General features: G+C 42.3%; 1 protein-coding gene across 1 annotated transcript; it reads right to left on the reverse strand.

Moving 5' to 3' along the window:
- Positions 1-292: 292 nt before the first annotated feature.
- HECA (HECA ribonucleoprotein granule regulator) lies at positions 293-26,161 on the reverse strand. Its single transcript, XM_021553165.3, has 4 exons — positions 25,899-26,161; positions 10,755-11,795; positions 7,517-7,671; positions 293-4,941 (listed from the first exon to the last, which is right to left on the reverse strand). Exons 1-4 carry the CDS (start codon positions 26,128-26,130, stop codon positions 4,777-4,779), a joined length of 1,593 nt encoding a protein of 530 aa, XP_021408840.1. The 5' UTR covers positions 26,131-26,161; the 3' UTR covers positions 293-4,776.
- Positions 26,162-27,942: the final 1,781 nt, after the last annotated feature.

Below are 27,942 nucleotides of genomic sequence, written 5' to 3' on the forward strand. Positions count from 1 at the left end.
GCAGCTGGCACAGCAGACCGGCATTCCTAAGACTGCTCCTGCAGGACTGACTGTGCTACAGGAAGAGCACTTCTGACATCAACAAAGTCAACAGGACTTCAGTCTGGCAAGGTGACACATCACACACCCCACCATGACCCCTGTAGTACAAGAGTCTTCAAAATGACAACCACAAAGCTCCACTGTAATTGACACCAAAAACCTGGTTTTACTGTGCCCTTTAAACTTAAAGCAACTGGAGTAATTCTATAAAGAGCAGGCGTAAGAAACAGGGAAAGAAGAACCCACACCATCAGCTGTCTGGTATTTATTACTTTTTAATACAGAGAACTCACAACAAAATATTCCTTAACAACACATGTAAATGATATCATAACCAATTATTTTAATTTCATCAACATTCATTTGCTATGTACATATTCTTCCATCTGCAAAAGTGCAATCCAAGAATGTCTCAACAAGAAACCTTTATGGACAAGTATATTTTTGAGGGGTTTTCTCACCAGTGACCTTACAACATGTTTGTCCTTGGTTACTTGGTACAGCAAAATGAGGAATACATGGGAGGGAGGAAAAAAAAGGAAAAAAGAAAAATATCGGGCTAGCTGCCTCCCGTGTAGGAATATTCAGTATTTTTCCAATTAAACTCATTATGAATACACAGCTCATTACTGGAGATGTTAGTGTAAATAGACTATAAGATATTCTGTGGTCTGGCTACACAACACTGTAGTTTTAATGACTGCAGCATTAGAACAACAATTTCAGGCTGTTCACGTTGGTTGATGTCAAATTACACATCAGCATGTAAAAGATGTCTATTTTGTTAGTTATGGTTATCAAAATTTATTTGTAGACATCTTAGTGATGAATGAATTCAGCTTTACACATCCAAAATATGAAGTCTACCTAAATGCACGCCTCTCCTATGGAAAGGAAAGTTAACTACTGGAAAGAAAAGCATTTGCACATGCAACTCCTACTGCTATCACAAGGAGTATCGTGCACTTAAGAAGAGCAGAATGAACCTCCAAATCCAGAGGAGTACATTCTCATTTATAAAACATATTTCAGGCAAATTTAATCTGACAATGGGCCAGCTTAAAAAGAACACATAGCATCAGAGAAAATAAAGGTAATGAAGAATAAACTAGTCAAATAAACAAAGCAAGCTGCTCCCTAGCTTGGGAAGTAATTTCCTTTATGATGTATTTGTAAGCTCATGACTACTTCCAGTGCTTCTCAAGACAGGAAGCAGAGCAACTGTGGTCTAGTTTAACCTCCAAAGTAGCTATTAGGTCCCAAAGAAGGTGCATTTGTACATCTGCTTCAGTAAAGCCCAGGAAATTCTCCTGGTCAAAGGTGAGGGCTGACTGCTTGACTGGAATCTGCATGTTAGAGAAAATCATGCATTTTCCAGTGACTCAAGAGCAGCTTTTAGCACCAACAAGAAGCAGGGAAAGTCTTTACAAATTAGAGATCATTTACTTTGAAGCAAAGTTCAGAAGAACCTTTCTGTAGCTCAGCTGGTTTCCACTGAGGATCATTTTTACAGTGCTATGTATGCTGCTAGTCTCCAGTTGAGAGATGTGTTTTACAAGAAAATATGCATTCCTTAAGCAGTAGGTAAGACTCAACAGCAGAATTAAAAGGAAAAGCTGGCAAAAAACTAAACTGCTTTCTTAGAGAGATTCGTATGTAATTTCTTGTCAGTGTTACAACTTTAAATGTGCTTTTCCCTTCCCATTTTCTCAGTCTGTTCCATTCCTGGATTTGACTTGGATGTATTACACAATCTCTCAAATACTTACTTTAAAGCTGACCATATTTCCTTTATTCCACATCTACTCATTTTTGATTGCCACACATACTGTCTTGAGAGGCATTCAAGAACTTAAAGGGCAGAACTGCAAATTAAGCTACTCTAAGGGAAGCAAATGAACAAGTACCTAGGACAACTCCAGAGCCCACTTCTCCCCTACCATGTGCACTGTACAGTGACACCTCCTCCCAACACTGTACAAAAAAAGTGGGCACACAATGCCATGTATCCTGTGTGGGAGCTCACACTCCAGACTCATAATGTGTGACTGGCACTGAAGACTGAACCTACAGTAAGAGAAGTATGCTTTAATTGCTCTCTTTAATTGCTTAATTACAGGAGCTTTGTCTTTGTTGTGTGATTTCAGGTCGCTGCGACAGCCACTGTTTTCTGTGTGGTCTGGTTCTCACAGAACTGCCAGGCAACACAACTCCAACCTCATTAGCCACCCTAACTCCAGCAGGTTGCTCAACACACCATCAAAGCTGCAGGGCTCAACCTTCTGGAGGAGTTAATCCAAATTATAATTCCATTGCTCTTCACAAGGGAAGTCTACACTGCACAGCTAATCAGGGTTTATCTGTGAGAAATCTCCTTCCTGCCCAGGTATGCCCAGGCCAGGTCCTGCTCCTAGGGACAGTGGGTGCAGAACTGGTCTCACTGCACCTGGGCTTCATGTAACTTTGTAGTAGCCATGAAAGGATGTGTTATACGTCTCTCAATGTCTTTCTCGTAATTCTCCAAGAAGAAGAAACAGGTTTTCCCAAAACTGTTGCCAACAGGACAACTGCACAAAACCCCAAGAACGTGCTCCAGACCCAAAACCCAGCCCAGGAACTTGCACAAAGGAGAGCAGTGGTGAAGGCTACCACAGCCTGCCACCATGGCTGTTCAGAGCAGCACTGGACTGCATGAGCTGGGTGGCACCCAAGGACATTGCCACTCAAACTGTGCCAACAGAAGCGTTCTGTGCAGCTTGGGTATTACCTGAAGGGTAGCTAATGCTAAAAAGAGCTAATTCCGCAGTGGAGACAGCCAGGAAATAAAACTCTGAACTCAGCATTTTTACACACAAAGAAACATGGATATTCAACTTGAGTTTTATGTGCACGATAATTTCTTAATTCGGTAGAAAGTGTAATTCTCAATCCAACATAGGAAAAAAACACTATTTTGGCTTCTGACTTTTTTGTTTTCTTTCCCAGGATGGCAGACTATCAGGGCCATTTTTAAGACCATGATTTTAACAGATACACTCTAAAAATATTCTAATTTGGAAAAACAAAAGACTTCAGAAGAAACAAAAAATAATCCCACCATGTAAACAGAAAAAAAACCCCACACTTCTCCAGTGGACAAACACTTCATAAATACACTACCGAGAAAAGCAAAAAAAACAATGTCCCTTAAATCTCAACCGATCTGAGAAACCAAGCAAAAGATTAATGACCTATTTTGAAAAATTTATTTAAGGAAGGGCGAAATGGGAGTCAAGAAAGAACAACTGCAGAGTCTACAGGGCCAAGCTCTCTGATACAAATTCACTGGTTAATGCAGTCTATTATGTACAGCACAGAGGCATGTAGAAAGTAAATATGCTAAGTTTGCTTTCTTAAAACATCTCCTTGTTTTTAGATCCTAGACTGAACACAATTTTGAAAGGAGAAGATGCAGCAATTAATTGTTTTAAAAAGTGATGACAAGTTTTGTACTCAGTACCTGTGGGTATTCTCAGTTCAGTCAGAGAGAAAACAAAGGTTTCTAACCAGGCAGAAGTCTGGGAAACAGTTGAGAAAGAATGTAAATAATTCTTTATCTCTCTTGTTGTTCACATTGTTTATAGATAAGTTCTGCCACTGTGTCATTCACTGCACACCAATGGTATGAGATGTTTTTACTTCAGGACCAATAGAATGGGTCGAGACTATACTCTCTATAAAAGAGAGATGTATTTGAAATAAATCAGTTTTACTCTCAAACCTTCTGATGTGGAATCCTTTCATATCATCCTGCCTCAACAGTGTCACAGTACCTGTAAGCTCATACAGGTCTGAGGGCCCAGACCCCACCTCATGGTTCTCCTTCCACACCAGCCTGCAGCAGACAGTAAAGCCTCAGTCCCAGCAGGCACATACAATCGCATCCCCGTTCAGCTCAGACAGCTCCTTCCCTAAAATGTCTGTGAAGAAATACCTTTAAATAAAGCATTTTGAGATCTCCAGCTTGTTTTGGTATGAGCAGGTGACCCAGCTGGGCACATGACAGCCCTGTTGGAAGCAGCACTACTGCCTGCACTATAAGTCAGTGAGGGCAATGCACATCAAACACACACAGCAGGAAGACGCGATGCCGAAATAATTCATTCAAGATTGCATTTTCTGGCACACGTTTACATTCACTTGTCATGATACCTCAGTTTACCCTGGTCATGGGAAATCTGAAAGAAAGCCTGCCGAGGGGACTGGCAACAAAAGGCCAGCTCCTGCACCCCTGGGAACCAATGCAAAAGCCTGAACGAATTCAACAGCAACAGAAACATTTCTTTCCAAGGATTTCCCATTTCCACCAAGCTGGAGGAACAACCCTATGCAATTACCCATTTTCCAACTGGACATATTTCTCTGTCCTTTATGTCTCCCCACACCCTTCCTATAAACTGTATTACAACTATACAAAAAATAAACCCAAATGATTTTTTAGCTGAACTTTACCCCACACACGGGATATATTGAAAGGCCATTAAATTGGCTTGCCTCCAACCTTCACAGAGATCTTGTCAGGAGGATTCTGGTTTTAACAACATGTATATATACATATTAATATGTACACTGACAAAGAAGCTGCTTTTTCAGTTAGAAAAGAAATTAGATTTCATCACAGAATGAATCCTATAAAAAGATATGTAATAAAGTTGAAATACCCATAAAATAGCTATTACTAAAGCAAAGCTTTCGTCAATAAGCCTCCAAAACTTTAAATGAAGAAAATGGCTTCACAAAGTGGTAGTCTAGATTTCCACAGTGAGGACATTGCTGGACGTTGCTGTATTCAGAGAAATACTGCATGCCAATCCGCACATCTATTACTGGCTTCCCACAGTGCTTACAGTTCAGTCGAGCCTGTAAAAAACAAAGAAACAAACAAAAAAACCTTTTTGAAATAACCACACTCCCCTTAGCTTCTCACCTCTGGAAAAGAAGGTGCCAGAGGCAGTCCCCTGTGCCCCCTAGCAGGAGAAGGGGTCAGTCAGGAAACTGGCAGTAATGGGATGTGCTGGTAAGGACATTCCTCACCTGGACTGGGAACTTGCAGGCACACACCATGCCTTTCAGATTAAAGACCACCACCAAATTCTGGGGAGTGAGTCACCTCCCAGCTCTGACTGATGGAAGGTAGAGAATATCAAGGTTTATTTTGTGCTGCTTCATCTCTGAATCAATACCTCAACCCCCAGCACAATACGCGGTGTCTCAATAGAAGCAAAGAGAGAAATTTCATATTTGCGCCATGCAATTCAACCATTTAGGTTGACATTTGAACATCATCTGTCTACAAAATGCATCAGCATTTTAATCTTTTGGTTTAACAAACTTATAACTTGATCTACTTTATCAGTACAACATGGTATTGTGTCACTTTAAGAGTCTATTTAAACATTTATAATACATATCAGGTTATACAAACGAAACATCACTTCAATACACAAACTATTCTACAAGCTACAACTGAGAAAGAAGCAACATTAACTGGGTGGATATGAGAAATAATTCAAGGTCATAGGTGAGGATGGACAGAGCTATTAATATTCAGCTCTTGCAAAAAAAGTGAGACTTCAGAAGAAATCTAGCTGAGAAACACAGCCCATCTGATACAAAGAAAGCAACAGGCAGCATGAAAGCACAGCAAGCCCTTTGGAATAATCAAGAGAAGCAGAAAGGATTTGAGACTGTAAAGAAGTTAAAGAGTAAAAATGAGCAGCGAGGGCCTGAGCTGCACCATAGTTTAACCTCACAGCACAGTACACTAATGAAAGCTTCAGCTCTCCACTGAAAAGAACAAAAAGTATTGTCTAGGCCATCTTGATTTAAGGGATTTTCCTGGATGAGGCGAGGAGGAAATTATGAAAGTACTATCCCTGTTGAGACCAGACTCAAGAAGAAAAAAATCAAAAGCTTCACTGTTATCTGCTCTGCTTGAAAAGCAAAAATTTTAAGAAATACAATCTACTAGGTTATTAATTTTTATGGAATTCTTAACCAAATTTTTTTCCTTTACTACTGTCCAGCTCATCAGTTAAGAGTTAGTAATCTGACAGTGGTTCCAGTTTATTATTCTACATGCAAATTTGTGATGTAGAATTAAGTATTTTGAAGTAAGGCATGAAATTATTCAAAATAAATCCAGAAAGGCAAATTGGAATTATATTACATACCATATTTAAATGTCATTCTTCTGTATACACAGAACCATCTGTAACAATCATGGTGAAACAATAATGCTTATTATCTGGCAATCACAGCCACTGCAGCTAATGCTTTTACAGCGAGCTGTTATACCATGTACTGTCACACTGTCCATTAATCATGTAATTAAGGCTCTTGTATAATGAGCTCTTAAATATCTTCTTGTACATTCAAGAGAAGCAATTCAGATTTGAAGCTGCTGACTTTTAGGTAGCAAGTTAGTACCAGAGCTTTCCTTACCTTTATAAGTTCCTATTTTTAGAAGAAAGTTACAGCCTCAAAGTTACAAGAGACACTAAATTTGGAAGTAATGTATCAGTCTGTAGCTGTAATTGCTACCAATGTCACCTTAACCAATAGCAGCAATATCATTTCTCTTTTGAGCAACACATTTTGGTAAATATATTAAATTTAAAATAAATGGTTCATTTGCATACTGACAAACTAGTATTCCAGATGGCTTTAAAGTATGCACATTACCATGAAGTGATCCCAGTTTGAATGGGTGTATCTCTGCAAGGCTCCCCTCCTAACCCACTATCATCATCTGTGTGTCCCAGCAAGCATCTGGAGTGGAGCACTGAGGCATTCCCAGGCAGATGTTTTTTCACAGCTGCCTACCCCTACCTGCACAGCAGAAGTGCTCTGTCCATTACGACAGTTAATTCTCTGGAATGCAAACAACCCGCTGTCTCAGGCACACTATGGAGTAGCCCCAGGCCTTGGATCTTCCTCTCTCAAGGCACAGATTAGGCGAGTGTTTAATGAACACAACAAAGATTAAGGAGAGCTGAGTAACCTCCAAGCACAAAGACATTTTGGACCTTTCTGTTCCCTTGGCACTTTTTTGCTACAATTATGATAAAACACAATTTATGAACTAAAAAACCCTGGAAACATGAAACGTCTGCTCAAAATGTGGAACTATACCTGACACTAGTGATGCTAGTGATAAAGCATCAGATTTAATTACCAATGCATTTAAAGGGGGCTTTATTTAAAAACGTAAGTGTATTAACCACTGACCCTTGCAATTACTTTAGCCTAGCTAAAGGCCATTGTACCTCTGAAGACTAAGGGACAGAGACCTGTCAGCCCTCCTGTATTGCACTCATAGCTACAGGCTTGAAAGGAAGGATGGAAGGCGCAAAGGGAGAAAAGATACACAACTTGACTTTATCTAATCAGTTAGAATTTCACCTTATGAGTCTTACTTATGTATGGTACTAACCTGACAACAGGGAGATGCTGCCAGAATATCGTAGGTATACATAGTGCCCAGCTGATGCCAGCTTCCATCCCATCGGGACTTGCACTTAATGCAGATAATTTTGTGAACCCCTTCTAAGCAGTCTACACAAACAGCATAGAGGTGCATAAGCCTTCCTGTGGACAGAAAAGACACATCTTAAACAGCAGAAAAGATTAAAACAAACATATTCTGCAATGTGATATCTGACCTTTAGTGATACAAATCACTTTTTTTTTTCTCTATAAAGACTGAATGATAAAGTAAAAAGTACTTCTCTATAGGAAATACACAGGGCTTGACTGAAGCTATGCAGCACTCAGGAATTAGTCATCACCGTGCCCACTCTCCCTTACATCATTTGCTGGTAAGTCAGAATATTTTATAAAAGGAGTTGCTAAACCTCCAAGAAGTGATGCCAGGTTAAGCTGTAAAATCAGCCACCGTGTTTCCAAAACCAGAATATTGCCCTAGCTTCAACCCCACCTGACACAAGAAGTGGAGAAGTGCTGAATCTTATTAGCAAACTTGGTACAGATTAATTTAACAAGTTGCTGGTATCTTCCAGCAAAGAGGGAACCAACGACCTAATTAACAGTCCCCATGGAAAAGAAGCAACAGTCAGAAGAGCAAATTTTTTCATGTACTTTCTTCTGACTGTTCATTAACAAGTATATTTACATTATATACAGCACATACAAAGACTTTAACATGCCATTCAGAACTATCAATATAATGAGCTCTGTCATCACCTTAGGCTCTGTATGCACAATGCTTTCAAAACCTGAGTTACATTTATGTCCATAAAAAACAAGTGGTTCACACTTGGAAATCAAATATTTTCACTACATACATGTAATTGAACTAACCAATGCAAAATCTGAGACTGACTTTCACAAAAAAACAAAATTTCAACATAAATTATAAAGATCTGGTACCAAGATTATGCCTGACTTGTATGACTAAATTGATTTTCAATTTAATTGTTGGCTATTAGAAGTGGCCTGACACCAAGTACTAATCCTATAACATACCAGATTTTGCACTGCTATGTAAGACAGAGCTAAGCAGTAGTGAAATTACAGAACAGCAACAAAACAGGACTGTGCTCAACATGTGTTCACCTTGGATTGCAATTTATGCTCTTTAGCATCAAAGCACTGAACACATCACAAACTGTAATTCAACATACCCATATCTTGTAACTCTTCTACAAAAATGGGAACAAAATATTAGTAATTTATGATTAGTCTATACCAGACACAAAATTAATAGTCTGTGTTTTTACTTGTTTTGGTTTTTAAGCCAACTATTTTAGAAAAACAAGAAAAACAGATTCTTCTTAAAATATACATACAAAACACACTTACTAGTGTGAGCTGGTAAAAATTTAGTTATTCTACACTGGCATGTTCAGCTCTAGAAAACATGATGGGATGAAATTAAAATGTATGTAATATACATATAACATATATAATTAACTCTGTTCCTAAAGTGAACACTCAAGATTGGTAATCTTCAAACAATTCCATGCACAACCGTTGTGTCGAGCAGGAAAATAAATATCTTTCCCCATCTGAAGTTCTGCACCATTTTTGGCACTTTAAAATACTACATTCCCCCACCATTTAATTTTCAGAATACTTTTTGTATTGGAAATGAGGCAATATCTTAAACATGCCTGAAGTAACACAAATGACTTTCTGTACCGAAAAGAAAATAACAGCCTGGAATAGCACCTTGAGCAGCTTAATTTCACTTCAGAGAGTACTTCTGTTAAAAAAACCATCTTACCCAGGACAAGGAAGCAAAAATTTTAACAATTAATTATTCACAGCAACTTGTCTAAACAAGTTTTTCAGATATACCATCCAACAGTTAAGAAATAATTAAGGTAAAAAAATAGTTTCACAGTTTCATTCGTAGAGGCAAATGTTAACAAACAATGAGTTTCACTATTATTACTAAAGCAGCTTTTTATACTGAAAAAAATCAAAGCATATTGTGTGACTCCCCATCAAAGCAAGTAAGCATAGCTATCTCACAAAGGTATATTCTGCTTATCCTGGAACTTTTCTGGCTTGTATATTTGCCAATTGTTTTTTCCCCTTCAGGTACATTAGGCAAGACAGAAACAATAATGTTAGCATGAATACATTTTAGTGACTTAGTGCATAGTGATTTAAGGAAAAAAAAAAAAAAATACAAAGTTTACTGAGCAAAGGTATGTTACATAACACATATTATGACCATGCATGGTATACAATGTATTTTATTGAAAGGTGAGAAACTTTAATGTTAAAATACCTCTGGTTAATCCCTTACCAACACACTTTCCAACATATAATTCTATGCTTTTGGCCACCAGACTTGGAATACATTCTCTGACTTATTTTAGCCATGCTGACTGCCAACAGGTTGCAGAACAGGCACATCCAGCCATGTACCACCCTGATCACTTAAATTTGGGCCACAGCTTTCAGGAACAGCTGAAGCTCATGCTGGCCCACATCCATTTGTCTCTCTAAGGAAAAAAGAAACACGTGCTATGGTCTCAACTCATCTGAGAGGTAGGACATAATCAAGACACAGTTCAAGCACCTGCAAGTTTGGAAATAAGTCTAAAACCTTCACTGCTACCCTGCCTCTTTAACACACCATATTAAAACCTGACTCTTACTACATCCAACCTCTCCAGGCCTGTGTTAATGCAGGCCAGACTACAGCCTTTTCTGTATTTAAGAAATAATACTTTGCTATAAAATAAAACTGATACTCTAGTCTGAAAGCAGATGAGAGGTACATCACCCTCATCAGTGGTACAAACACAATTTCCATGCAGGCTGCAGCACAGCAGAAAAGGTTCTTTAAAAGGCTGATGTGCATTTTGGAACAAAATTCCCAAGAGATACATGAGCATGCATAAGCTCCAGAACAGACTGGCTGGAAAAGCTTCTCATGGTCTACCTAGAAATCGGATCAGAACTTGTTTAGTTGTAAGCCCAAACACAAGGCATGTAACTTTCTATATGGCATCTTTCTGTACAGCATTCTAAGGGTTTCAATCTGATCCACGTGAATATTTTGGACATTACTTCAAGCTTTACAGAACTGCTTAAAAATACACGACCAGGATGAAAATCTGTAATGGCAGGGACAGGGTACAGAAGGCAGTTCCATCATTTAATGAAACCTAGTATGACTGACAGACAACCTGTACCTTGAAGGTGACAGGGAACATCATATTCAATCTCATCATGTCTTGACGGGCTAAGGAACAGGGTCCCATCCACCAGCGGAAACTGTTCAAACACTGGCAGCGCCCTGTGGCACAGAGCACAGTTTACAACATTCCTGTGGCTGGCACTGAGAGCAGCAAGGATGAACTTCCGAAGATCCTCCCCTTGGCCCACCTGGGCATCGTCTTCCATTCGCACATGGAAAGTATTCAATTTATGCCTGGGGATGTGAGTGAGCAACTCGGATAGATCGAGCCTTCTCAGAAACTGCACTGGGGTATCGAAGTGTCCTGATCTATGTGCCTGCAAGCCAGCTGCCCCGTAATCAAAATGTGCATTCCTGAACATGCCCCCACCAGCCATGTTCTTCTTATGGGGCTCCAGGTGAATGGCATTCTTCAAAAACTCTCCCAAGTATCGCGAGGAACGAGGGCCGCTGAAATGCGTGGGGGCGAGGATAGAGTAGCCAGTGGGTGGGGACTGGCCAGGAGAGACACAGGGCGAGCGAACAGCGTAGCTGCCACCCATGACACCCTTCTCCTGCGAGTTCTGCCTGTCCATAGAGTGCCTTCGCTGCAGGTCATTACTCAAGCCTTTCTGCGGCTTATTAGCCGGCCTGCCTTTTTTGGCCTCCTCTGCAGATTCTGTCATGGACCTTCCCGTACTCTTCTCCAACACTGATTTCTTCTTCTTGTCATCTTGCATTCGCTTCACCTGGTACCAGTCCGTGTCCTTCTTTAAATGACCCTGCCCACACCGACAGGAGCAAAACCGAAAAGCCAGGTCGTATCCCTTCTTGGTCCACATGTTTTGGCGACACTGCTTTTCGTTCCAACTCCTGGCTCTGCCAATGCAATTGAACTGGACAAGGATGCTGCTTTCCCACTCGTAGAAGCACTGAAGGTGCATCCAAGTACTGTAGGGACAATGCTCATTGTTGCATATAACCTTCTGGTAGTCATCCTTCTCCAGGTCCACCGGCCTCCCGAAGCTACAGATCAGTGGAGTAGCACAAGGGGCTTCTGTAGAAAGTAAAACAGATACAATAATAATTTAATAGCCCATTTTTTGCAGTACTTTCTTTAAACATTGTGACAAACACATGCAAGCTCTTACTAATAGCCTGTATTACTAAAGGGCCACAAGCATCAGCTCTGGGTCGGTGCAAAAAAGCAGTACTTGCCAAAGAGAGATAAGCATGTGAAAAGAGAAAAGGAAATACACAAATAAAGAAACAAGATGACACTACACTCTGTTTAATATTCAAATACAAAGCACCTCAGAAGCATTAGCCCTCAAGCATTTGTGGATACTGTTGCAAGGTGTTAAGAAGGAAGGAGAAAGCATTGTGAATGTTTCTGGAGGGCTGCTTTGAAGCCGGAGAGGCAACATGGGAAGAACACACAGAGATGTCTGCTTGAAAAACAGATACGCAATACATGTAAGTAAGCAAGTAAGCCCAGCTTTGCAATTATGGGGAGAGGCAGGAATTTATCTTTTCTGAGAGAAAAGAAATTTCTTTTTTGTGGACTGAGCAAGAGACAACAGCTAGGGAGAAAATGAGGGAGCAAAGTACGACAAAGAGCTTACATTCCTAGTACAGAAAGACGGGCCTTCATAACATTGCTTAGGCAAATACAGACTTTATCACCACCACTGACCTTCTGGATAGCTAAATTTGAGAAACCAAACAGTTCTGCAGCACAGACAGGTGAAAAAAAGCCAAATGCAATAGCAGCTTTGCTATATCCTTGAGCAAAGAATAGTTTACTTCAATTATCTCACAGCAACAATATCAGCTTCCACATTAAAAAATACTCTACAAAAGAATTTTCTATATTTACCAACCAATGACATTCTCCAGTTTCTCACCAAAGTACCACAGACTACCATATGACTCCCATTGCTGGCTGCTCTGTTGCAGCTGGGAGGCTCAACAAGATTGGAAATTTTCTGCTGCAGTTTTTGTAAGAACTTTTTAGATGCTGTAGCAGGTTGACCCCCACCACAGATGCTTACTCTAGTAATACAAATATTTCTTCTCTGTATTTCTGTCTTCCTAACTATTCTGCTTGATCAGAAAGCACTGATCCAACAGGGCTGTCAGGTTGCCTTTTAACCTTTCTAGGCTGCTTTCAAATACTAGCAGGCTTCTTCCAGGTCTTCCATGGTCAAGTGCTGTCTCACCCTATCTAAAACACAGCAATCAGCTTCCTGAAGTTCCCCTGAAGTCTCAGCCAGAGCCCCAGGACTTACGGCAGAGGTGCACAGAGTCTTAAGGAGACAGACTGCCATGACTGAAGTTTTTTCCCCTTTGGACTTTAAATTTCCATCTGATAAGCAGGTTAAAAAAAACCACCACTCTGTTGCATTGTTTTTAATCCCATTTTTATCACTGCTTGCACAAACAACTCTGCAGAACTTGCAGTAGAATGAGAGGTTTTATGCTCCTAGATGTACTTTGACCCGACTCTCAGTAAGAGACCCACTATCCATCACCTGTCCTACAGCACTAATATACAAATCAGATGCTCTACAACAACAGATCTTTGCTGCGCTAGTGGTCCCTTTCCCAGCAAGTTTTTGGAAAAGGCTATAAACAAACAGAATGTTCAAAGCTACCTTCAATAAATTCAAGATTACCGAAGTTCTTAAAACTTACTTATACCAAAGAAAGAGGCACAAATTGCACAGAAAAACTTTCCTGAGCCATCCCCTGGAAGATGCCACATCCTTCACTTAATTTCTCTGTCTCGATTTCTAATGCCAGAAGTGACACACTTACAATAATAGTTCTTCTGCAATACCTTTCCTTCAGGGAGTGGCCTGTAAATTGCAAGCAGAACACATTCCCAAAAGCTTTCCTTCAAAGATGAAAAAGTCTATTTCATTTCAAAATATGGACTTTTCAGTCATTAAAAACAAATTACCAAATTTGAGAGAGCAGGGGAGAGACATGAGAGGGTTTTCCTGGATACACTCTGGAAATCCCTTCTATAATGCAACAAATATTTTGGTTTTGGTTGTCTTGCATCTTTGAAAAGCCCACTAAGAACTTACAAGTTTGGAGATGTCTTTGAGAAGCAACAATTTTATTGGCTACCAGTGACTAATTTTTCCTCCACTCTTTTATTGAGTGTTATTAAGTATAATGTTGCTATTATTTACAAATGTTGCTGGCCAAGAGCAGAAGTGAGTAATAACTTACCTGCTCTGAAACACAATCTGTCAGTTTAACAGTTGAGAGTTTTTTTCCCCCCCATTCTCCCAGACTTCAATTCAAGACACTACCACAGCAAGCATCTCTGAAAAGCTCTTCTTCATTGTCAGTCTTTCCTTCATCATATTTAAGGTCTGAAAGTATAGTTCACAATTATAGCATCCTTATGTAATTAAAGGCCAGTTAAACTGAACCCATGAAGGGCAAATTGTCAGAAGTCATATGTTAGGCAAGGTACCAGAGGCACCAATATGAACAATTCTCATTTATGCATTTCCTTTATTCATCTATTTTGGTAGCTATTCCTTTCCACCATTACAAGAAGGCAACAAAAAAAAAGAACATGCCAAAAATCCACTTACACTCTCACTGTGTTTCAGAGAGTAAATGTTCTAACAGTTACAGGTATAATTATAGCTGACAGCTGAGAAAGTACTACACAGACAAGTCTAGAATTGCATACAGACACTATACTTGTTCATCCATACCTGCATAGTTAACTGACTAAAAAAAGGAAAGTGTTTCCTTGATCAGCCTTTGAACACATTTTTGAGTTTGTATGCAAAAACCTATGATCTCAAGTTCCCTGAAAAGTTTACAGACTCTTCTTCACTATGTGGACAAAAAATTAAATTAATAAAACAAGTGACTGCAATACAAAAACCATCACCACATGTATTCCAGAAAATAAGTCTGCAATTACTTAATTATGATCATGTACTCAGTGTCTAGAGGCTAAAATAAAGGCGACTTTCAACAGACTTTTTTTTTTTTCCCTTTTCCTAGTCAGTCAATGGAAATACTGTGAAATGAGATCTTCTCCAGTTTCTCCTTAAGAATTTACAGACACCAGATTACCTGAGGAAATTCCCACACAGCAGAACCACAGGCAAGAAAAGGCAAAGCTGCAACTTCTGGACAGTGATGTCTTCTTCAACATTTAAGTTAACTGGATGATTACAAAGTTTTCACACATTCCCTCATCTGATCTGCTATCTACAGTGTGAATTGGCTGGTCACATAATCACCACAGCAAAAGCAGGTCTAGAGTAGCCAGAAGACATAGAATTAACAAAAGCCTTCCATCATGCAAAAGACCCCAATAAACTGTTAAATGGTGGCACTGAAACTACTTTGGAAAACATTGTGAAGAGGAGAAGCTGGTGTCTACTCACCTCTTCTGAGGACTCATCTGACATTTCACTGCTGTCACTGTAGCTGCATAGGAAATACTCCAGAAAACTAAGAGGTCTCTCTGCCATGTGGCCATGCTCCACAGCACAGGTTATGCCATGCGACTCAAAGCACCTGCTTTCACTGATGCAGATTTGCTTTCATCAAGTCTGCTGCTTTGAAGAAGGCCCTGATTAAACTGCTGCAATATTTCCACAACAGAAACTGAGAAGCCCAGTATGGCTAATTTAAGCCATCTCAGCAGAAAGTTCTACTGCTTTCTGCAGTTTTCCTCTATTTAAAAAAGCAGAAAATTCCACTACCTGAAAAGCATACAAAAACCTCAAGCCAACATTTGCTTTTGCCACACATCTCAAATTATCTGTACAAAACAGACTGTGCAGGACCAAACATCCCTTGCAGACTTCTCTGTACCCATCACTCCTGCCAAACATAACCATGCCACATGTTCCTCCGTAAAGAATAAATGAGAAACAGAAAACAGCAATTTCTGTGCAATTTTCCCAGTTCATGGCAACCAATATGCCTTAGAAGCAAAAGAGACAGCATTCAGATCACTATGGCAGCCTCTTTTTAGGTAATGTGAAGAGCTCTTCCCATCAATTCACACCCTTGAAAGTGGTCTGGGTTATTTAATCACCATTTTATAAATGAGGAAAATAATTTTTGTCAGTATTACAATACTTGAAAAGATTCTTGTTATCCAGCCCTTGTACTTCCCATAATTAGAAATAAATTTTAAGATATTCTTCAAAAGGTCAGAGCTCGAATCATTATCCTAATGTTTTATGATGACAGTGTTAACGATTACTGTCAAGAGCGATTATGATGGGAAGTAAATAGAAATTACATGGCCAAACTGCCCATCCACACCTATAGCCCCAAGTTGGTTTGTCACCTAAATATAATTTGCTTCCAAGTAGCTAACAGCTTAACAAGTTTCTGATTTCCAAAGCTATGTAACTGAACTTCAGGGAAAATTAAAGATTACACAGTATCAGAGCAACATCTAATCTTCCAGCAGCTCCTTTCAAAAGAATGCCAAAATAACGATAAAAGAATTTCTATTTAACTCTCAGTTTCAAGATGGGTTTCACAGCCTAAGAGAACAAAACAAGACAGCGTGCAGTTTTGTGTAGCAGAACAGCTTCAACATAGGCTGTCAAGTTGCAACTACAAGCGCATGCTGCTTCTTTCAATACATTATGTTTCCACATAAAAAAAAATAAATGTTTTCTCATATTCCTCTGTAGTGGTTTGGAACAGCAATTTTGAAAATAGCTGGAAGGAGCAGTACATAAATGTCTTCTAAAACAGAAATAACATACGACATTCCAAACACACGTACATTTGTGCAAAGATAGCTCACTGTTTAAACAAGGTTGTGTTTTATGTTTGACAGAGTCACCATAAAATTAACTTTTCTTTCAAAAATGAGAATATGACAGAAGACTGCAAGGAACCTGGATTGGTTTTTCTGGCTTTTTGTCATTTTTTTTCTGTTGAGGTTTATAAACATCCATAAAAGCCAGGAATAGGAACAGAAACAGAACATCTGAGAAATACCTCTTTCAGCAAAACAAATCTCACACAAACTGGTTGTACGTTTTAATAAAAAAACAAAGGCAGTATATGAAGACCATCCTTCCCATTTTATGACCCAAATGAAAGCTGCAGAACAACAGCTGCCTGAGGAACTCCCCTCTGGTGAAGTATATTAAGGAGAATGTTGTTTACTTCTGTTTACACACCCATCATAAAACCAGAGACGCACCCAGCAAGCCAAATGCAATGATTCCAGGGCTTCAGTTTCGTGACTGCTCTCATTTGTTCCAAGTCCTCAATGCAGGTGCCTAAAGCAAAATTCGCTCTTCCCCTGCTATGCTCCCACATTATCCATTGTGTTAAGGACCAGAGTTTTTCAGTCAGTGGACAGAAACAGATAATTATTTCCCATACTCGTCGGCATAGGTTGCAGCTCACTGCACAGATTTGCCATCTCTGGTAAAACTTAAGGGAGGTGTTAAAGATGTGAGGCCAGGGGCACAGGGAGAGGGAAGTGTGGTGGTGGCTGGACGAGATGGCCCTGCTGTCATCTTAAAACAACTGTCAGGCAACAGTAGGTTATTAGGGATCTAGAAAAAGATATTATCCCCAAAAAAAGGGAAAGGTCTTGGCTCCAGATTAGCTGCAAGACACTTAACTGTGGCTTGCTCTCTGTCTACTGTTACTCTAGCATCTCTTTATCTATGCCAAGGACACACTAGTTGCCAGCACATTACCTAGGCCAGAAGGGCTCCTGTGGGACAGATACCTTGCAAAGCAAGCACTTTAACCTCTAGCCTGCTTTCCCATGAACACTGCTCTCTTCACAACCTTACACAGCTAGGAATTGTTCACTCTGCCAGCCTGAACCAGAGCTGAGTCACTCCTGGGGAAAGCCACTCCCTACCAACCATCTGCATGAATCTTCTGAATTTCCCCTGCCATCATCATAGCTTTCTTTTAATTTAAGTCATACAATATTACTGCAGCAATACTGTAATGCAGCTGTAGAAAATAAACCACCACCCTACAACAAAACAGACAGAAAGAGAAAACTTGAATTAAGTGTCTGATATATTTGCTTTGTTGAACCTTGCAATACAATCTAATACTCCAGAGATTACAAAGATGTGACAAAATGATATTGTTATACTCATAACTGCTTAAATAGTACAAATAATATGGCAACAAATAAATAACTGGCCACTTTCCTAAGAGCCTTAAAGCAGCAGAAGAATGTAATAAGAAAAATAATTTCACAAGTTGATCCAAAAGGCAGGCTTGGATCTTCAGTGCAGCAGCAACAACTAACAGCTGACAAACAGTAAGAGAAGTCTTTCAAAACAGCTCAGCTTGGGGCTTATACTGGTAACACTCACTGATGATGACCGATATCTCTTCAGAACTTCTTAAGCAATCTTTGCCGAATGATCAAGACAAAATCTTCCTGGAGGGAAAGGAAAAAACTAGGACAGCAGCACCTGATAAGCCACTCTTATCACAGGCTTTTTTCTGTGCTGTAAGAGTCTCTCATGCTCTTGGAAAAAGAAGCTAAGGCCAGCAGTAAGCAACAGAGCCAGTGCCATTGCAAGGAGGAGTTGTCTGCAGTCAGTCTGGCTGATAGCTTTATATCTATCATGCATCTACATATTGACATTGTCAATAGGTGCCAATCCAGAGCTCAATCCTGCCCCCAAGTACCACACAGCTCCAGGCAACACCTACTCAGAAGGGATTTAAGGAGAACAAAGTCATAAACAGCCCCATTCCCTCATGTTTTACCCCATGTGCAAGATGTCACTAATTCTATTAAGTGAGTAGTAACATGAAGTGCTCACCTTCCCCTAGAAAAGATTTCCGATTTTGGAGCTGCTAAACCCTGGTTCAGCTGAGAATTTAGGTGATGAGACTCCCAGAGGGCCCAACAGCTACTAGAAGCATCTCCATGCATTTCACTTATGCTAACTTCACATCTGACCTCCAAGCCAATCTCTTGACAATAAAAAAATAAATTAAAAAAAACACACCTAGCAACTTCACAGCAGCAGGAAAACACCATGGAGATCATGAAGGCTTAACTCATACCTGCCACATTAACACATTCTAACTAACAGCACAGTCTGAGCTAATGCCTGTTTATGAAATCAGCAACCAGCATGTGATACTGTTATCTGCAGCTCTCATTCAACCACCCACTCCCAGCTCAACCATCACCTCAAAGTAAGGCAGAAAATCAAGATTGAAACTATACAAGCTAAGGATAATAGGCACTTACATGTGCACAATAATTTTGTAGCTTGTTTACACAGCCATCTGTGCTCCAAGCTGAACCTACTGCCTACGCTGCTGAAACCCAACACAAGAATTCATATGGTCTTGTAGAAATCACCATCATCTGTACAATTATCATCTAGACAACTTAGCCAGTTTCTTTCCATTTAATATGTGTTGTCCAAATACAGAAAACAATCACAAACAAAAGTTTTGACTTTTGCTTGGGATGTATAGACCCTCTCTGTATAGAAGAAATCTTGCCCTGGCTTGTGCTGTAACACCTGAATCCAACTGGAAATATCCCCAGAGAACAGACCTAAGCCTCTACCTGTATCAGTACCAGGACAACTATGCACTCCCAATACTCCCATGTGAACTCTGATTTGGTTTAACCAGGTCAGAAGACAATTGGTTCTCTGTGCCATAAGCAATCATGCCCCAGCTAGGAAGACTCCTCAGCATCATGTGGATTTTTCCGATTACCTCTATAAAGGTGAATGCAGAGATTAATGACTATCTCAAGACTGATGGGCCTTAATGTGTTTTGAACGCTGGCCGTTGCTTAATCTGCACATGAATTGTCCCCATAGAAAAGCACCATAACCATTAAATCCTCTCACTTTAGCCTTCCAAGAGGTTTTAATAACTTAACTGCCACAGAGAATTAACCTTGGTGTTTCAAGAAACAGTCATTCTAATAACAACTAATGCAGATTCTACTGTACCTGCATTAGCAAGTTTTCAGTAGCAAACTCCAAGTCATGCTGGAAATAGAGATAACTGTGGCATGCAGTAGATGCCCTAATGCCAAGCACAGATGTAAACACTGCAGGCTGGACTTGCCCAGACCGAGAGCCAGCTAGCCACCACACCCAGTCCAAAAGCACAAGAAGGCAAGAGAGAAAGGAAAGCAGGTTGAATCAAGTGGTACCAACACCTCTTTTATTTTCAAATATAGGGATATTTGTGACATTGGTCTATCCTTCCCAAGTTTCACTGAGACAAACTGTATTTTGTTTCCCATGCTAAAGGCTAAAGAAGCTGGTAGAAACTCAGTGGGAAACAAAAGATGCAGTGCCCAGCATCTCTTCAAGACAGCAGCTCCTGATGTGGAGCTGTTAGTTCCCACAGACATCTCCCTCACAATGCCAGGCTGGGTCTCAGCCCTGTCATGTACCATCTCTGGCATCTGCGTGGCACAGAGACCTCAGCTGGACACTGCTCCCATAACGGGAGCAGTGCACACAAGGGGAGATGCGGAGTGCCAGGCACACTCAATAGCCAGGCTCCAACAGAAGTTGCCTTCTCTCCCAGCAGGCATCCTGGGAGACAGGAACAACAGCAATATCCCTCTCAAGCCCAGGAAGGAGGACTGATAGACTCTGAGAGACAGACAGAAAGACATAAAGGTTGAAGTGAATGCTCTCAAGATAAATGTCACTAAAGTCTACCAGGAAATGCCAGTGCTCCACTCGAAATCCCACAAGCTTTCAAAATGGAATTACCCACTCCAGTGACTAGATTACTGCTTCAAGAAGCTTCTTTGAAATTATTTTAATTTCTATCAAAAGAGTTTAAAGAAAACCCATGCTCTACTAATCCTGTTATAATTTAGACACCTTGAAGATTAGCTGTAGTATTTTACTCTGAGCTGAATGCAAGGTTTTCCTCTGTTTTTTTTCCCTTACACATGCTGCAGGAAGAAAAGCAGAGAAGGATGGACTTCTGCCAGCCATGACAGTACTTTAATACCAAAGAATGTCTCAATATGCAAGGCTGTAAGCAAGGCTAAAGAAAACTTACAAATGTCTCCAAGGGCTAGAAATCACTTTGTCACTACTTGTTAGATCACTGTAAGATATGGAATGAGTACAGACAAAAGCAAAGCAACGAGTTCAAAAACTGTATTTCTTTGTATGAAACAGAGCAAACATCAAGCTTAAACCTTACTCATGAAAGCACTATACTTGAGCAATAACTAATCACAGGAACACAGAATGCTGTCAGGGCACTGATAACCATTTTGATAGCAAGTAACTTAAAAAACCCAAACTTAAATAGGTGTGTACTTGCTTGCATGAAAGGATAATATTTGTTTTACTCAATAACACCATGAACATGATTCTATTTGCAAAGATTTGCAAAACATGAACTGCATTTGCTACCAAAGCATCTAATTGTATAGGTTTCAAATCCTAAAACTAACATGAAAGTCCTTTTGAACCTGATTTGCATTGATAGAGACAGTGAAATTTGCATTCAATTGATTTCTGCAGTTAGAAGAACACAATGGTATTATAATTCCCGTTAGTAAATTAATAGGTATTAAATTTTGTAGTCACTGCAACAGAACAGAAACTTAATTTTCCAAGTGGTCTCACTGATACCAGTGGGACTCCCTCAGGCTAAATAATCAGAAGGTGCCAATACTGAACATCACTGGAGTGCCAAACTGGAACTGGATGTTATATGCAGCAGGGAACATTTGACAGCACATATTAATCCAGGCTTAAATACTACAACAATTCATTCTCTGAAAACACATTTTTAAATTAAACATTGCATTGATGAATTTTATGTCCATCTTTAACTATCCCACATCCAGGATATAATAATTTATTTTTTAATAAATCATAATTGTTGGCCAGTCATAGCGTTCAACACATTAGTCACTGTTGTGCTTACTGATTTCCCCCTTCATACACTTTTCCTACATTAGCATTTTTATTTGAAAGTAAATCAGTCTTACAAATTTGTGAAACCCAGGCGAAGTGTTCAAAAGCACACAGATCAGACTGCCACCAGCTCCACCTGCCAACCAAGCAACTCACCAGTCCTGACACTTGTGTAGTTTAAGGGCTCACCTATGGCAGGGGAGAAAAAAAAAAGATCTTAAAACAGGTGGCCAGTACACTGTAGGACAGTGATTTAGAGACAGTTATGCTGTGGGGGTATTTGTATTTTTAGTTTAATTTGGCTGGCTTTACTGAATTACGTGTTAATGGGAAAAAGCGCAGCTAAGGAGACAGCTTTTTCTTTTCTCTAAGTCTTCCCACAGCAACAGTGCTGGAGAGAACAGAGTGACAATGACAGAGGGATGAAGCAGCAAGATGTTAAGATAGAGATCACCAAGCCAAAGAAGAGGATTTGGCTCTACTGGACAATGAGATGAAGAATGGAAACACGGCAAAGAAAATGGACAGAATAAGGACTATTAAGGTCAGAAACAGCTCTATGTCAAGACTAGAGCAAGATGTTTACAGGATAAAAGGATAAACAGCTGGAGCACAGTCTGAAAGTGTCCAGCCTCTGCAAGGCAGAGACAGAATAGGAGTTTGTTCCTCAAAGCCTCAGATCTGAAAGTAAACCCTGTGGATTCTCCTCTTCTGATGATGGGGCAAAGTATCCACAAAGTGTTACACTCATTTATGTCTGCAGATGAAGGTAACCAACTACTGCCATCAGGAACACTGTCATCAGTGGGGTAAGTGCAAAATCCCATGCAGTTGCTGGTATAATTTAACACAATGACAGCTCAGATTTTATAAAAAGTAATGCAGAAAACCAGCTAGAAAATCAGAAAATTAAAATCTTTTTTAGAAACATCATTCAATCACTCTGAAGACATGTAATCTAAGAAATGAGACTTTCTGTGACATCACATCTCACTTTCCCTGTGCACTGTGATACTGTTAAACCAGTCCACCCACACCCTATAACCCCCTCTCCATGACCTGTGCATCACTTAGTACAGAAAATGGATGCACTTTGGTCAAGAAAGATTAAACTATCATATGGTCTGATGGAAGAGATAGGAACTGAGGACATAGCTAGAGAATGTGAATTCCCCTTGTAGGTATGATCCCAATACCTGCTGAGAAATTGAGAGTGCAAGGTAAGAAAAGCCATCACATCTGGTCAGTGGTTATACACTCTGCTTTCCTGATTCCCCCTGTGAGACTCTAGAACCCTTCAAGCATAGTTTGAGCTCGGAACACCAAAAATTGAAAACCACCAAAAAAATTGAAACACCACCAAAAAAAAAAAAAACATAAACAAACGCACTGTTGGGGCAGGAGAAAAGTCTGCAAACGTTTCTCAGTCATCATGCCAAAAACTGGCTGATAGTTTAAAGGAAAAAAATATGCAGGAATTGAGGCAAACATTTATCAAAATGTAAAAGTGAACAAGAAAGGGATGCTGCAATGGCAGATCCTAATCACATGGCACAGCTAGTCAGTGCTGCACAGGGAAGCCCAGAGGAAATAAAAAATTCTATTTCATTATGCCACATGGATGAGGGGCAGAAACGATAAATGGACCACACAACGAACTGTGAAGACTTATAAAAGCCCTATATCTGAATCACTGTCTCTTCATGAGCAAAGTAGGGTCCTGATGTGACTGTGTAATGGGACTGTCATACTGACATCACAATGCAAAGCCAAGGTCTGCACAGACATTTTCAACTGTTAAACCTACTGCTTTCATCCCTGCATACTTCTGTCTTGCCACATTAATGAAAGAAAGCAGATTTTGTCATTATGATCATACACTGCATTCCCAGGGTACAGGTGGAGTAGGAGAGCAGTGACAACTGGCACACAAAAATTACACTACAGCAGCATAGGGCGACAATGCAGAAGAGAAGAGTGAGCCCAGAGTCTCACAGGACCAGTGAGCCTGGGCAGCACGAGTCACAGCATGCAGCTGCAGTGTCCACAAGCAGCACAGCTATGAGCTTCCCAGCAGACTTAATCCACAACCCAGATAGTCTCCCACAGTCAAGCCTTGACTGCACAGCAGAACTCTGTTAACCCTACCACTCATTGCAGCAGGCCACATTCTCCATAAACTGCAAGCAACCCTCAAGTGCACACCCTCTAACAAATGTCTGGAGTCTAGTAATGGGCTAGTTGCCTCCAGGGCGGTGGCTACAGTACAAAGCTTCATTTCAGATTCACTGGGTTTGAAGACTTGAGAGAATCTGTTACCACTGTATAATCTTTTCCCTGCACATGAGCCAGACTCCCAATTCTGCAGCACAACCTAAACCAAAAGTGTTGAAAGCTTTGCACTTACCAGGGAGAATACAATTTATGAAACATATAGCTCAAGACTATCTGATGGGTAGTAAAAAAAAGCTAGTAACCACACCTACCCATCCAGCCTTTACCTGACTATAAAGGTATGACGATGCAATGATTCTGTCAATGCAAAGATCAGGTGTGCTGACCAGGCAGAGTACAACAAATGCTGACTCTGTCAGAGTTCAACAAATGTTGAAGCCAAGGTTGCACCTCTGTGGTGGGGGGGGTAAGAAAAGGGAAGTGAGGGATTTGGTGAAAGAGTCAATGGATGCTTCTGATCACTGAAGTGATATGGAAGCAGGGAGAGAGAATAAAGGAGCACCTCAGGTTAGATATCAGAAAGGCAACCTCAACTTCTGAGGAAGCTGGCCAGCACAGGGGAAGGCTATGCCAAGCATGTGGGACACAAAGTCTTACAGCAGAAGACTGATAACCAGTCCGGGTAGCGAGCCATACCACTACCAGCATTCACTGGCATCACCTCGTGCGGCACCTGCAGATGGAACACCACCACATCATCCACAGGCAACACAGCCACACCAGAGATGCACCACTGCTGCCACTTGTGCTTGAGCAAAACAAAAATTCAAAAAAGTCCTTCTCCCCATCCGAAGAAATGCCAACGTGTAAGACACCACCTGCAATGTGGATGTTGGACATACTATTACCATATTGAAACCACGATAAAAATACTCCAGCAATTTTCTAACTCCTGTTAACCTCTCCTTTTTCCCCCTTGTTCACTCACTTAAAGCAAATAGTAAAGGAAAAACCCCAAACAAACCCAAAAAGGAAATTCTAGTCATTCTCCATGATTCTCTGGAGTAATACTCTTACAAAAGTAGTCTGGCAAAGAACTTGTGAGCTAAAGTGATTTGTAATAAATTGATAGTATTTCCAAGGAAAAGTTTCCATTAAATAATAATACATGGGAATCAGACATCTTGAAAACCAAAGACACTTGGAAGTGCCTTTCTAACAGCAGTAGGCAAAACTACCGTCACAAAGCATAATACCAGTTGTAGCCACCCTCCCACTTTAGAAAAGCATGGAGAGTAAAAAGCTGAAATCGAACTTGGGAGAGGAAAAAAAGTGAAGAACGGGGACTCTGCACCGCAGTTTACAAACATAGCAGCCGAACTAAGAGGTGGTTTTTTTAGCTTAGCAAAACTGTAATAAAATCTTTGTCTGCCTTTAGTTTTAACCTGACACATCCTTTTGCAGCGAAACAAACACGAATAGCAATTCAAGTTTCTGCAATACACCACCTTACCAAAACCGCTAGGAACCAAAATCCAACCCACCGACCAAAGGCAGCATAAAATGGTTGATTCGAAGCGAGCACGTTGCCCTGACAAACCCAACTGCTGTACGACGGCAAACAAAACTGACCGAAAAGCAGGACTCCATTTTTAATCGTGACGGAATAAAGCGGGGATTTTTCAACGGAGCACCGAATCCGCTGCCCGGGAGCGATGCGCTTCCCGGCCGCCGGGGATGCGCTCTGCTCCCGGGCCGCCCGCAGCCGCGGGATCCCGCCGCTCTCAGCATCGCCGCCGGGCGGCCCCCGCCCTCCGGCAGGTCACCGGGCGGGGAACCCGGCGCGCAGCCCCCGCCCCGCGGGTGTTTCGGGGAGATCCCGCGCAGCAGCCGCGCAGGGCCCAGTCGAGTCCCGCCGCCGCCCCGGGCAGCCGCCCGCACAGCCGCCCTCTCCGGGCGCGCCTCCGCCCCGAGGGCCCCGTCGCGGCCCCGCCGCCGCCTGCGCCACCGCGGGAGGCCGCGGGGCCCGGGCCGCCGCTCACCGCTCTTGACGTCTCCGGGCGCCGAGCCGCCCGCGGCCGCCGCGCCGCCCGCTCCGCCGCCCGCTCCGCCGCCGCCGCCCGCGGCCGCCGCTCCGGCTCCGCCGCCACCCGCGGCACCGCCGCCCGCCGCCGCCGCGGCTCCGCCGCCCGCCGCCGCCCCGTTCTCCTGCTCGTCGCCGCTGCTGTTGGCGCGCTTGTTCTTCTTGCCCTTGCCGCCCTTCTGGTTCGGCATCGCGGGCCCGGCCGCCGCCGCGGCGGGGGCGGGCGGGCGGCGGCGGCTGCGGAAGGCGCGGCCGCCGCTACCTCCGGCTCATGGCGGGGCGGCGGCGGCCGCGCTGCGCTGCGCCGCGCCCGCGGTGGGCGGTGGGGCCCGGGGGGCCGGGCCGGGGAGGGCGAAAGGCGTGTCCCTCCCGGCCGCCCGCTGCCGCCGCCCCTCTTCCTCCCGGAGCAGGCGCGGGCGGCAGCGGGAGGCGGCGTGCGCTGCGAGGGGAGCCGGGGCCGAGCCAGGCGCGGGCGGCGGGAGGGGCTTATCGGGAGAGGGAAAGCCCCGCTCCCGCCGGCGCGGGCGGGGGCAGGCGTGCTGTGCCGCCGGGAGCCGGAGCTGCAGCCGGTGTCCCCGCAGCCGGGGCAGGGTGACGGGCGAGCGGGGACGGCGGTCTCCGAGCGTCCCCCCGGCCCCGGCCGTGCGCCGGAGGCCGCTCCCCCGCCGCGGCGTCCCGGGCGCTGTGAACGTCCCAACAGCGGGAAACACTTGGAAAATGTCACCTGAACGCGCAGGAATAAAAAGGAGATGGAAGGAAACCAAAACAATGCGGTCCCTAGGGGGTGGGGGATGGGGAGCAGAAAGCCTTACAGCAGCACAGCCCTGCCTTTGGATTTCCCAGCTCATGTGGTTCCTGATGGGGGTGGCTCCGTGGGTGACGGACTGCGGGGGCGAACCTTTTGGATGTGAGTTACAGAAGACTCAAGTGCTGCGCTGCTCTGGGGCGGAGCTGGAAGCACTCTGCCACCACAGAGGCGTTGTCGAGGGGCAGCAGCCTCATCTTCTCCAGGAGTCCGGGCTCGGTGGGAGGCACTGCGGAAAATGGGTACCTAATTATCGTGGGATTCCTGCACGCAGGGACTCGACATGCTGCCCGTCAGCTGCAAAACAGCAGCACTCGTGACTTGCCTTTTCCTGGCCGACGAGCAGCAGCTCACTGCTCGTAGGTGTCACCTGCCCGTATGCTCACATACCTACCAGTTTATCCAATTTGGGAATAAAAAACTGCAGCCTATCATAAGAACATCATACCAGTTCCCAGGATGAGCCATTATTCTGAGTTTGGCAAGCTTTTCCTTGCACATAAATTAACTTTTTTTCATTCTCATCCAGATCCTGGAGAGGATCCGTGACTTCCTTATGGAAGAAGTAGACATGCATGCAAGAAATTGAGCAGTTATGTTACTGGTCTGTGACATGCCTGAGCTGTTTGGGCTCTAGAGATCAAATCAAAGTGGATGGGTCAAAATAAGTGAGATCTCTCTGATAGGAACGTGCTCCATTTTTTAAGTCACAATTTTGTCTGAAGTAACTGGTCAAACTCTTTGACTGGAACAGTTCCCAAATATTTTTCTTTTAGAAATTACATACGTTCTGTATCATCTTGTACCTGTAGCCAGGGCCTTCATTTCCCAAGAAAATTAGCATCTGTATTTTCAAATACTCTTGAAGCAGCTATCACAAGAAGTTTTGAGTCAAATAGCCTAGATTCTTTGCCTGCAGATGTCAGCATTTCAGAGATATTTTTAAAAAGTTCCTTGTGTTGGTGAAAATGTTCTGAAATTATATGCTTTCCAGTGTCTTGCATTCCCACAGTTAAATGTCCTGCCTACCTTAGTTCACAGTTTTGAAGCTTCTAAATTGTATTTCTGTCTAGAAACCAGAGGAATGGCGAAACTGTGGCCAGTTTCCGAGGCCACAAGTCTGGGCAAATCCTGATTCCAGCCACCTTAATTGCAGGACTTCAATCTAGCAAGAGCAAATTTTACTCCTACTACTGTA

The sequence above is a fragment of the Lonchura striata genome, chromosome 3 (genome assembly GCF_050655825.1).
Source record: "Lonchura striata isolate lonStrDom1 chromosome 3, ASM5065582v1, whole genome shotgun sequence".
Taxonomy (NCBI): domain Eukaryota; kingdom Metazoa; phylum Chordata; class Aves; order Passeriformes; family Estrildidae; genus Lonchura; species Lonchura striata.